The sequence below is a fragment of the Martes martes genome, assembly GCF_963455335.1.
Source record: "Martes martes genome assembly, chromosome: 15".
NCBI lineage: Eukaryota > Metazoa > Chordata > Mammalia > Carnivora > Mustelidae > Martes > Martes martes.
In genome coordinates, this window is record NC_137903.1 from 15143997 (window position 1) to 15157423 (window position 13427).

The 13427-nt window shown below is 37.1% G+C and overlaps 1 protein-coding gene across 2 annotated transcripts in view; it reads left to right on the forward strand.

Moving 5' to 3' along the window:
* USH2A (usherin) overlaps positions 1-13427 on the forward strand; it is a gene marked incomplete at both ends in the record, with an annotated part of 700457 nt that overhangs the window by 166525 nt on the left and 520505 nt on the right. For both annotated transcript variants that reach the window (XM_080825193.1, XM_080825194.1), the window contains one exon: positions 4910-5073. In XM_080825193.1, the coding sequence (XP_080681319.1) occupies positions 4910-5073 (164 nt within the window). The remainder of the gene's footprint in view (positions 1-4909; positions 5074-13427) is intronic.

Consider the following 13427-nt stretch of genomic DNA (forward strand, 5'->3'; position numbering starts at 1 on the left):
CTTTTCAGAATAACTAGTCACTTAGTTTCTGCTTGAAACCATGGAAATAAAAAGAACCTCTGTCTCATGAAGCAACTTGTGTTTGTTTCAGACAGCTCTGAGAAAGATCATTTCATCCCTGTAGCTTTTTTCCCTAGTTTTATTTCTGCCTTCTGGGACCACAGAGAATAAGTGTAATCTCTCTTCTATCTGAAAACACTAAAAATTTGAATCTGTTATCATACCTCAAAGTTACTATGTCACTGTAATGTGGAGTTTCGGGAGAGTGATATGAGGGTTTCTTCTAGACATAAACACATGCAATATTGTTAATATTGTGAAACTTCTGAGATTTTATTTCTTTTAAATATTTGGTTTTGGTGACCAATATGTGGGACTAGGTGGAGTGTCAATAAAGGGGAGAGTGGTAGGGGTCTCAGGTGCAGAATCTTGGTAAGCAGTCTCTTCTCTAAATGACAGGAATCCCATCCCCCTGGACTCACATGTCATTGTTGCCTGGATGCAAGAGATTGCCCAGATTTAGTCCTGATGTGCCCCTTTATTTGGGCCTGGGAAGGCTTCACTTCAAAGGGTGGACTGCGTTACGCCTTCTTTACCTACTCCCTTCTAGATGAGATGATACTATTCTCACTTCCTCTCCAATAAGGCATGTGTATGGCTTTCAGTTCACCTAAAGAGGATCTTCAAACCCCAAATTCCTTTCCTATAATTCTGATTCCAGTTCCAGAGAATCCAATGCTATTCATAGGCTGTGATGAAAGGAAACCTAGGAACCTCAGTGAGATGTACTTCTACTGCAGAGAGGAGACACAATCTTAACCAGGGGAAAATGAAACTCCTCTCTAGGGCAGTCACGGGATCCTAAACAAGAGGACGAACTGAGAACTCTTCTGGCCTTAGCGTGTCAAGCTAAGCCTAGCATAGGTCAATCTTGAAGAAAGCTGTCCCTTACCTGGGGGTTAGCTAGGAGAGCAGCTAAGCTGATCAAAAAGGGCTCAAAAGAGCTATATTGTCCTCAGAGCTACATGTCACATTTGATTTATCTGTGATGTCCTTTTCTGAATCTGAAGCTTTCCTAGTGTTTTATTTGTTCATTCATTCATCCAACAATATTTTTGGAACTTTACTGTGTGCTAGGCTTTGTGCTAGGGACTGAGGAAAGAAAACTCTTGGTCCAATTTCTCCAATTCCCTTTAAAACTTCTTTGTTTTACTCATTAATAATCGTTAATACTCCTTGTCTAAATTCCCTCAGCAATTTGAGATTTCTTCCTCATCCATTTTTTTATGTTGAATGGTGTCCCCATCACCTACCTATCAGCAAATTAGACAACAGGAAATAACTCCATGCCCTTCTTTGCTTCTCTTTTCAATTTGTCTACCTCATCCTACTGATGTTACTTACTCAACGTAAGTAAAACTATCCTTCTCCTTTCTGTTGTTGCTTACCATCGTCACATCACCATTTCACATAATCTCAGAATATCTTGCCTCTGCTTACCTTTCCTGTTTAACTTTGTCTATTACTCCTATGTATTGTGAATTTATATCCAACTTTTTGAATTGCTTATAATCTCATACCCTCTCCTGATGTTTCTTATTTCTCTCTCTCTCTTTTCTCTCTCTCTGACTTGCCTAGCATATTCCTGCTCAACTTTTAATATTCAGCCAAACATCTCCAAAATTCATTTTAAAAAAAAAATTTAGTTATTTATTTGGTAGGGGTAGAGGGAGAGAGAGAATCCTTAAGCAGACTCCCCATGAGCGCAGAGCCCCATACAGGACTTGATCCCAAGACCCTGAGATCATGACATGGGCCAAAATCAAGAATCGATGCTTAACTGACTGAGCTACCAAGGTGCCCCCCCAAGATTCCTCCTTAATATTCTTTCTGCTGTCCCATTCCATGCCACCAGGTAGTTTTCCTCTTCTGTGCCCACAAAGAATCTTCACGCATCTTTATAAATGCTGTATTTTGTATTTCTCACTTGACTGTGAGCTCTTTTAAGACAGGAACAACTCTATCTTATTCCTTTTTATGTCCTCAGTGTCTCTTCTAGTCCTGGAAGATAATTGGACCTCAATGAATATTATTTATGTCAATCGATATGTTTAAATAAATTTGATGGTACTCATGAATTGAGGCCCCTAGTAGAAGAGAGGTGTTGAAAGAGAAATGTCAGTAAAGTGATCTATATCCCAGGATACATCCCTAGACCTCCTGCAGTAGCTCTCCCTCAGATGATGAAGCTTCTGACAACGAAATGCATCATTGAAACATACTCCTTCATTAATAGTGATGTTTTGCAATAATAATAAGCAGAATAGCTCTTTCTCTTACTATTTGCACAACCGGACTACATTCCATGGAAAGGAAAATGTATGAGGTTTGTGATTTAAGAGACAGAAGCCAATTAGCTTCTTTCCCATTGTACTCAGTAAACACCGAGTTACAGAAGGGCCCAAACAGAACTATAATAGCAGAGTGCTGGCAGAGATTAGTGATGCTTTACTCCTGTTTTGTTTACCATAATGAACTGGTCAATAAACATCACAAATTGTTTATCTATATAAATCTTGACAGATTACTCTTTATGAAATCCATTTAGCAAGTGAGGTTTTCCCATAAGGATGAAAAATGAAGATTTTAAACAGATTGCGGGAGAAGCTCTGACTGTACCAGGAGAGTCAGTGTAATAAAGGTTTCTTTATATTAATATTACAAAAACCATTTATCCTGACAAAATCAATATCACAATTCATCTTAGTTTGGTGTTTCTCTTTCTAAGCTTAAAATGTCTTCTCCTTTATTATGTATAATTTTGTTTTAATAAACGTGAAATATATTTCATTTAGGAGGTGCTCTTGAGAAAGGATAACTTATAAAATGACATCAAACTTGTAGCTTATCTGCTAAAGAGTCTTGGAAATGTTTAAAATTATATTTGAGTGGCTGAGAAATTTATGGGAATCATTTTACTTAAACCTTAATTACAAAATTATCCCTTGTGTCCTTTGCACTAGAAACAAACTGTAATATTCAGAAAAGTCTCCTATGAACTTGGTTCAGGTACATTCTCTCTCACTGAAGTCAAGCAATTATAACAAGTCAGATAAGTTAGATATAACAACAGCTGGGATAAGAGACTATAAAATCAGGAAGAGTCACATTTAATTACTCAAAACATTGCATGCTTTCAGAAGCAATTTATTTATTCCATTTGGATTCAGAACTTAATATCCCATGGATATTGACAGAGCCGACTTGGAGTTAAGCGTGTAGCAGCTAGCTGGAAGAAAATAGAACTACATCAAGGAAAGGAATTATGTTATACACTGGAAACTATTACTCTAAATGTACTGTATGTAAAATAAGTGTGATTGTCTCATGAGTGAATGGTAATAAAAACTGAAATACTCAAGAGACACTTATTCATGAGTAGTGTGGTGATATATATATGCATTGGGAGAAGCTTGCCTCTTATTGTTTATGCTTACCAATATTACATTAAAAGCCTACAAACAATATACTCTAAATAATGGCATATAATGAAATTAAGAGCAAATCAAATATTTTGTTGCTTCTATAATTCCATTTTAATTTCAGTGCATAATTTTCTTCAGCAATGATACTTAAGTAGCCTAAATAAAACATCTATTTGAAATGGAGTTCTGATGCATGTCTATACTTAAAGGACTTAATATAGTTATTTGTATGGGGGGAAATGTCCTTTTATCCTTACATAAAAAGGGCAAACTACAGTTTAGTGGTTTTCAAGAGAAACTGTACTTTATTTATTCCCAAGGGGATATTAGTCCATAAAACAAATTTGCAGTTTATTTAGCAGTCCTTAGCTTTTATCAGCCTTTTTAAGGGTGTTGAATGATTACCCGAGAGATCACACTGTAGAAGTTGCAGGAGGATGAAGAAGCTATCCATCCAGCATCTTTATTGGAAAATAGAGGTGAATCCATTTAATGTTGTTTTAAATGTACCACATGGAAAGTTCCTGTTTACAGGTGCGTTGTCTTTTTCCATGTTCTCTTTTTGCCTCACCAATACTTCATGGTGCCAAATTGCTTATCCTGATCAATGACATTGGCATATGCTAAGAATTTGAATAACTTACCCAGAGGAAACAGGTTTTGGATTCTATCATGGCAAAATGCCAGACCAGTGATTTTTACAAGCAACTTTAGGTCCAAGAAATTTAAGTTGGAATGAAGTTTTCTCATTATATTTATATCATTAACATCTTTTCATAAATCAGAATAATGCTCTATTCTCTAACCATTCTGGATAAGTGAGTTCAGTTCATAAAATAGAAAATGAAATATAACCTAGATTAAGGCATGGACAGTAGTGGAACATGTCTTCCACAAACTCTCCTCTTAATGAAATATAGTCTTTATAAAACTAAAAATATAGAGTTTCAAGATTTTTAGGGAAATCCATGGTAATCACACCCAATGTTCTACTTCAGAACTTCATAGATACTTAGAAGGATGATTTGTGGGTACCGAATCTAAATTTTTAGCTATCAGAATAACTGCTTTTGTGAGAAATCAAAATTTACGGCATTCTTAATTGAACAACTAATCCATGAGATGTATCGTGGCATGAAAAAAGCAAAATGACACTCTTTATTTTTTTTTTTTTTGCCATCAATTAGTTTACAAAGGGAAGGCTTCATAGAGATTTTATTGTAGGCAACATTTTGTTAAAGAATCTTTTTTGTTTGTTTGTTTGATGTTGTGTTTGTTTGTTTGTTTTGCTCAAGTGTTCTTTTTCAATATATTGGCTAAAACAGTCCATCTTATTTCACAATGTTATTGATAGATGTAACTTATACTATGAATTATTAATCAAAACATTATTCTCTTTGATGGTTTATTTGTCTTGTTTTCAGATGTCAGCCTTGCAATTGTCATCTCTCAGGAGCCTTGAATGAAACCTGTCACTTGGTCACGGGCCAGTGTTTCTGTAAACGATTTGTCACTGGATCCAAGTGTGATACTTGTGTTCCCAGGGCAAGCCATTTGGATGTGAACAATCCGCTGGGCTGCAGCAAAAGTAAGTGAACTCTGGCCCTGTGCTGGTGGGTGGACCATCATGCAGGGAAGAGTGTCATGTTACTCACTTTCTCCGTTGAGAACCCATCAGAAAGGCTTAGGCACAAGGTGGAGAATTTAGGTGGGAAATGAAAAAAAAATTACACTAAATGAAACTTGTGTTCTTTTTTCATTGATTAGATTATTGAAATGGTGATTATGTTAGTAGTGGGAAATTTAAAACATTTTGGTAGAATGAAATCGCTAGTGTGGTGACCAGAGTCTTGGTTTTCTCCCAGACATTGGACTTTCCAGTGACATAGGAATTCAGTACAAAAATCAACACTACTGGTTAAAACAAAATGATCAGTCACCCCACCAAACAAGGATATTCCCAGCCAATTTTCTGTAACACATGTGAGATTTATTCTTATTTCTTATGAATTAAGTCCTTCCATCCCCCAAATTTTATGGGTACCATGCTATTATTAGTTGCTTATTGATATTAGAGCAATTATCAATGTTTATCATAGCATATCCCTCCTATATTTGATATTTCTCCTGCAAGTTGTATTAGCTGTTTAAATATCTTACACATTTCTATTTTCAACTCCTGGAAGCCAAAGATTACATCTCAGTATCTTTGGACTTTTCCACACTATTCTCCAGTGCCTTGACTTGACTTCTCAAGGTCACCTACAGTCCTACAGTTTCATGGCATAGTAGTGATTTATTTATATTTACTCTAAGATCATATATCCTTACCTTTTCCAGAATTTCTAAGAAATGCCTGTTGAGAACATGTGGTAAGGAGCCCTCTACAACATATTGTACAATGCGTGTTCTCCTTGGGGTGTCCTGGGACTGTCATGAGTCACAATGAGAGGGAATGCCGTAAGTCAGGACAAATCATCATAAACAAGCATGCTTGGAACTGTGTTATGTATATTTAAGGGAGAGAAAAATAAGAAAGAAAATATTGAGCTCCACAGCAACTGTACAAGATTTTGAGGTAGCGGAAGGCGGGGTGCAGGTAATGATTAACAAGACGTATTCAGATTTTGTACCTGTGTAGTTTATCTTTGGTATCCTGTGTTTTGTTTTTTCTCTGTATGCTAGTATAAGTAAACAGCATTTAGGCTTCTTTTGGGAAAGGACTATTGTAATTGCCTTTCTGTGTAAATAGAGTCTACACGTAAATCTGGATTTCACTAAGAGTTTAATTAATATTTGCTATTCATTGATTAACTATAGAACTGATTGATCTTTGTGCAACAGGAATTCCAACATATTGCTTTGGATGGCAGTTGTAGATCATCATTTTGTGAGAACCTTACATATAACATACCAAATCAGAGTGATTTTTGATTGGTTCTGCCACTAATTTTGAATGAAAATATTGGCATTGCTCCATTTTTTTCTACCTATTCTTACACCTAAGACACAGTCCAGGAACTATACCTCAAGCAAAACTGGACAGTTTAGTTCACTGAACACGAGCCTACATTTCTTAGTAGTGGTAGATATTTACTTTTGTTTTGTCTTTCCTTCTCTGGGCTAAATCTTATCTTTCCAAATGCTTCCCATTTTTAATAGTTAAAAAACTTTTATATTCCTATTATTCCATTTATACATGGAAGTACCTTCACTTGACACACCTATATACAGATATACATATATATGTATATATACACATATATATCCATGTATATATTTAAATTTTCTCTTTAAAATTGTGATCTTTACTGTTTTTTCCCATTTTATTTTATTTTATTTCTTTTCAGTGTTCCAGAATTTACTGTTTATGCACCACACCCAGTGCTCCATGCAATACATGCCCTCCATAATACCCAGCACCAGGCTCATCCAATCCCCTACCTCCTCCCCTCCAAAACCCTCAGTTTGTTCCTCAGAGTCCACAGTCTCTCATGGTTTTTCTCCCCCTCCAGTTTCCCCAACTCCCTTCTCTGCTCCATCTCCCAACGTCCTCCGTGTTATTCCTCATGCTCCACAAATAAGCGAAACCATATGATACTTGACTCTCTCTGCTTGACTTACTTCACTCAGCATAATCTCTCCCAGTCCCATCCATGTTGATACAAAAGTGGGAGATTCATCCTTTCTGGTGGAGGCATAATACTCTATTGCATATGTGGACCACATCTTCTTTACCCATTTGTCTGTTGAAGGGCATCTTGGTTCCTCCCACAGTTTGGTGACTGTGGCCATTGCTGCTATGAACATTAGGGTACAGATGGCCCTTCTTTTCACTACACCTGTATCTTTGGGGTAAATACCCAGTAGTACAATTGTAGGGTCATAGGGAAGCTCTATTTTTAATTTCTTAAGGAATCTCCACACTGTTTTCCAAAGTGTTTGCACCAACTTGCATTCCCACCAACAGTGTAAGAGGGTTCCCCTTTGTCCACATCCTCTCCAACACATGTTGTTTCCTGTCTTGTTAATTTTGGCCATTCTAACTGGTGTAAGGTGGTATCTCAATGTGGTTTTGATTTGAATCTCCCTGATGGCTAATTATGATGAACATTTTTTCATGTGTCTGTTAGCCATTTGTATGTCTTCTTTGGGGAAGTGTCTGTTCATGTCTTCTGCCCATTTTTTGATGTGATTATCTGTTTTGTGTGTGTTGAGTTTGGGGAGTTCTTTATAGATCTTGGATATCAGCCCTTTGTCTATAGTGTCATTTGTGAATACCTTCTCCCATTCTGTGGGTTGCCTCTTTGTTTTGCTGACTGTTTCCTTTGCTGTGCAGAAGGTTTTGATCTTGATGAAGTCCCAAAAGTTCATTTTTGCTTTTGTTTCCTTTGCCTTTGGAGACATATCTTGAAAGAAGTTGCTGTGGCCCATGTTGAAGAGGTTACTGCCTATGTTCTTCTCTAGGATTTTGATAGATTCCTGCCTCACGTTGAGGTCTTTCATCCATTTTGAGTTTATCTTTGTGTACGGTGTAAGATAATGGTTGAGTTTCATTCTTCTACATGTAGCTGTCCAATTCTCCCAACACCATTTATTGAGGAGACTGTCTTTTTTCCACTGTATACTTTTTCCTGCTTTGTTGAAGATTATTTGACCGTAGAGTTGAGGATCCATATCTGGGTTCTCTACTCTGTTCCACTGGTCCATGTGTCTGTTTCTGTGCCAGTACCATGCTGTCTTGGTGATCACAGCTTTGTAGTAAAGCTTGAAATCAGGCAACGTGATGCCCCCAGTTTTGTGTTTCTTTTTCAACGTTCCTTAGCGATGCGGGGTCTCTTCTTGTTCCATACAAATTTTAGGATTTTTGTTCCAGCTCTTTGAAAAATGCTGGTGGAATTTTGATTGGGATGTCATTGAGAGTATAGACTGGTCTAGGCAGTATAGATATTTTAACAATGTTTATTCTTATCCATAAGCATGGAATGGTCTTCCATCTTTTTGTGTCTTCTTCAATTTCTTTCATGGGTGTTCTGTAGTTCCTCGAGTACAGATCCTTAACCTCTGGTTAGGTTTATTCCCAGGTATCTTATGCTTCTTGGTGCTATAGTAAATGGAATTGATTCTCTGATTTCCTTACTGTTGAATACATTTGTTCAACCACTTATAGTAGTTGTGGCTGCTGTTGTTTTGGGTGTGTGTTTCACAAAATTTACAAAACACTGGGAAAGCAAATTTAGAGACTCAGTACCTACAGAGGTAGTTCATTCAAGAAAAAAAAAAAAATGCACAAGATTCCTGCCTTTAAAAGAGCTTGAAACATAGTCAGCAGAAACGATGGCTACACTCACAGTAGAAGGGAGTGAACAAGGGCCACAGGAAATGCTGACTGTGGTATGAGTATGAAGGGAGGCTGCTTTCCTTTCTGTTCTACCTTGATTTTTACATGATACTTGCTTTTTATCCTAGCAACAGCTGAAACAACCAGATTCACAAAGATATGGTGCTATTGAAAGGAATGTAGTGCTATCTATTGTTAAAACTGTGAACTACCTCGGGCTGGTATTTTCCTCTGTGTCCAACAGATGTTGAGCATGTTTTTCCTTGATCATTAGAATGTTTCATAGTGTCCTTCTACACAGTTTGGGAACCACAGGGTTATGACTATTATTTTTTCCAATTAGAGGCTACTGGCAATAGGTTAGCAATATCGTCTGTAATTTTTTCCTTTTTTTTTTTTTTGGATGGGAGTTGAGTTGGGAATCTGAGCATATAATTTCCAGAGCGCAGGAGGAGAATTGAATTCAGTTAAGGTAGTTAGACCCTCTCTCATAATCTGCTTCTTATTTTGTGATTCATTTCTTTCCTATCAATACTAGTTTCATGCTTTCAAAATGATAGTCATTCTCCTTGATAGAAGTAATACAAAACAGGTACTAAATAATTCTTCCTTCTATATGCTTTACTAGTGAATGAAATGAAATTTCATTTGCCCTATGAACTTAACTAAATATATATTTAGTTAATAATAGTTAATAGCTAATAATTAATAGTTAATAATTAAGTTAATTAAAAGTCAAAAAAGTCTAAAAAAGTTTTAAAAAGTTTAAAAAGTAAATAATTAATTAAAATAGTTTTTTTAAAATTTTTTTATTTTAATAAACATATAATGTATTTTTATCCCCAGGGGTACGGGTCTGTGAATCGCCAGGTTTACACATTTCACAGCACTCATCATAGCACATACCCTCCCCAATGTCCATATCCCCACCACCCTCTCCCGTCCCCCCTCCCCCCGGCAACCCTCAGTCTGTTTTTTGAGATTGAGTCTTTTATGGTTTGTCTCCCTCCCAATCCCATCTTTTCATTTTTTCTTTTCCTACCTCCCCCCAACCCTCCCCGGCTTGCATCTCCACTTCCTCATATCAAAGAGATCATATGATAGTTGTCTTTCTCCGATTGACTTATTTCGCTAAGCATGATACCCTCTAGTTCCATCCACGTCATCGCAAATGGCAAGATTTCATGTCTTTTGATGGATGCATAGTATTCCATTGTGTATATATAGCACCTCTTCTTTATCCATTCATCTGTTGATGGACATCTAGGCTCTTTCCACAGTTTGGCTATTGTGGACATTGCTGCTATAAACATTCGGGTGCACGTGCCCCTTCGGAGTACCACGTTTGTATCTTTAGGATATATACCCAGTAGTGCAATTGCTGGGTCGTAGGGTAGCTCTATTTTCAGTTTTTTGAGGAACCTCCACACTGTTTTCCAGAGTGGTTGCACCAGCTTGCATTCCCACCAACAGTGGAGGAGGGTTCCCCTCTCTCCGCACCCTCGCCAGCATCTGTCATGTCTTGACTTGTTAATTTTAGCCATTCTGACTGGTGTGAGGTGGTATCTCATTGTGGTTTTGATTTGTATTTCCCTGATGCTGAGTGATGTGGAGCATTTTTTCATGTGTCTGTTGGCCATCTGGATGTCTTCTTTGCAGAAATGTCTGTTCATGTCCTCTGCCCATTTCTTGACTGGATTATTTGTTCTTTGGGTATTGAGTTTGATAAGCTCTTTATAGATTTTGGATACTAGCCCTTTATCTGATATGTCGTTTGCAAATATCTTCTCCCATTCTGTCAGTTGTCTTTTGGTTTTGTTCACTGTTTCCTTTGCTGTGCAAAAGCTTTTGATCTTGATGAAATCCCAATAGTTCATTTTTGCCCTTGCTTCTGTTGCCTTTGGCGATGTTCCTAGGAAGAAGTTGCTGCGGTTGAGGTCAAAGAGGTTGCTGCCTGCATTGTCCTCAAGGATTTTGATATATTCCTTTCTCACATTGAGGTCCTTCAACCATTTTGAGTCTATTTTCATGTGTGGTGTAAGGAAATAGTCCAGTTTCATTTTTCTGCATGTGGCTGTCCAATTTTCCCAGCACCATTTGTTAAAGAGGCTGTCTTTATTCCATTGGATATTCTTCCCTGCTTTGTTGAAGATTAGTTGACCATAGAGTTGAGGGTCTATTTCTGGGCTCTCTATTCTGTTCCATTGGTCTATATGTCTGTTTTTGTGCCAGTACCATACTGTCTTGATGATGACAGTTTTGTAATAGAGCTTGAAGTCTGGAATTGTGATGCCACCAGCTTTGGCTTTCTTTTTCAATATTCCTTTGGCTATTCGAGGTCTTTTCTGGTTCCATATAAATTTTAGGATTATTTGTTCTATTTCTTTAAAAAAAATGGATGGGATTTTGATAGGGATTGCATTAAATGTGTAGATTGCTTTAGGTAGAATAGACATTTTCACAATATTTGTTCTTCCAATCCATGAGCATGGAATATTTTTCCATTTCTTTGTGTCTTCCTCAATTTCTTTCATGAGGACTTTATAGTTTTCTGAGTATAGATTCTTTGCCTCTTTGGTTAGATTTATTCCTAGGAATCTTATGGTTTTGGGTGCGATTGTAAATGGGACTGACTCCTCAATTTCTCTTTCTTCTGTCTTGTTGTTAGTGTAAAGAAATGCGACTGATTTCTGTGCATTGACTTTATATCCTGACACTTTACTGAATTCCTGTATAAGTTCTAGCAGTTTTGGAGTGGAGCCTTTTGGGTTTTCCACATATAGTATCATATCATCTGCAAAGAGTGATAGTTTGACTTCTTCTTTGCCAATTTGGATGCCTTTAATTTCTTTTTGTTGTCTGATTGCTGAGGCTAGGACTTCTAGTACTATGTTGAACAGCAGTGGTGATAACGGACATCCCTGCCGTGTTCCTGACCTTAACGGAAAAGCTTTCAGTTTTTCTCCATTGAGAATGATATTTGCGGTGGGTTTTTCATAGATGGCTTTGATAATATTGAGGTATGTGCCTTCTATCCCTACACTTTGAAGAGTTTTAATCAGGAAGGGATGCTGCACTTTGTCAAATGCTTTTTCAGCATCTATTGAGAGTATCATATGGTTCTTACTCTTTCTTTTATTAATGTATTGTATCACATTGATGGATTTGCGGATGTTGAACCAACCTTGCAGCCCTGGAATAAATCCCACTTGGTCGTGGTGAATAATCCTTTTAATGTACTGTTGGATCCTATTGGTCAGTATTTTGGTGAGAATTTTCACATCTGTGTTCATCAAAGATACGGGTCTGTAATTCTCTTTTTTGGTGGGATCCTTGTCTGGTTTTGGGATCAAGGTGATGCTGGCCTCATAGAATGAGTTTGGAAGTTTTTCTTCCATTTCTATTTTTTGGAACAGTTTCAGGAGAGTAAGAATTAATTCTTCTTTAAATGTTTGGTAGAATTCCCCTGGGAAGCCGTCTGGTCCTGGACTTTTGTTTGTTTGGAGATTTTTGATGACTGTTTCAATCTCCTTACTGGTTATGGGTCTGTTCAGGTTATCTATTTCTTCCTGCTTCAGTTGTGGTAGTTTATATGTCTCTAGAAATGTATCCATTTCTTCCAGATTGTCAAATTTGTTGGCGTAGAGTTGCTCGTAGTATGTTCTTATGATTGTTTGTATTTCTTTGGTGTTGGTTGTGATCTCTCCTCTTTCATTCATGATTTTATTTATTTGCGTCCTTTCTCTTTTCTTTTTGATAAGTCTGGCCAGGGGCTTATCAATCTTATTAATTCTTTCAAAGAACCAGCTCCTAGTTTTGTTGATTTGTTCTATTGTTTTTTAAGTTTCTATTTCATTGATTTCTGCTCTGTTCTTAATGATTTCTCTTCTCCTGCTGGGTTTAGGCTTTCTTTGTTGTTCTCTCTCCAGCTCCTTTAGGTGTAGGGTTAGGTTGTGTATTTGAGACCTTTCTTGTTTCTTGAGAAAGGCTTGCACCACTATATATTTTCCTCTCAGGACTACCTTTGTTGTGTCCCACAGATTTTGAACCGTTGTGTTTTCATTATCATTTGTTTCCATGAATTTTTCAATTCTCCTTTAATTTCCTGGTTGACCCATTCATTTTTTAGAAGGATGCTGTTTAGTCTCCATGTATTTGCATTCTTTCCAAATTTCCTCTTGTGATTGAATTCTAGCTTCAGAGCATTGTGGTCTGAAAATATTCAGGGAATGATCTCAATCTTTTGGTACCGATTGAGACCTGATTTATGACCCAGGATGTGGTCTATTCTGGAGAATGTTCCATGCGCACTAGAGAAGAATGTATATTCAGTTGCTTTGGGATGGAATGTTCTGAATATATCTGTGATGTCCATCTGGTCCAGTGTGTCATTTAAGGCCTTTATTTCCTTATTGATCTTTTGCTTAGATGATCTGTCCATTTCAGTGAGGGGAGTGTTAAAGTCCCCTGCTATTATTGTATTACTGTTGATGTATTTCTTTGATTTTGTTATTAATTGGTTTATATAGTTGGCTGCTCCCATGTTAGGGGCATAGATATTTAAGATTGTTAGGTCTTCTTGTTGGACAGACCCTTTGAGT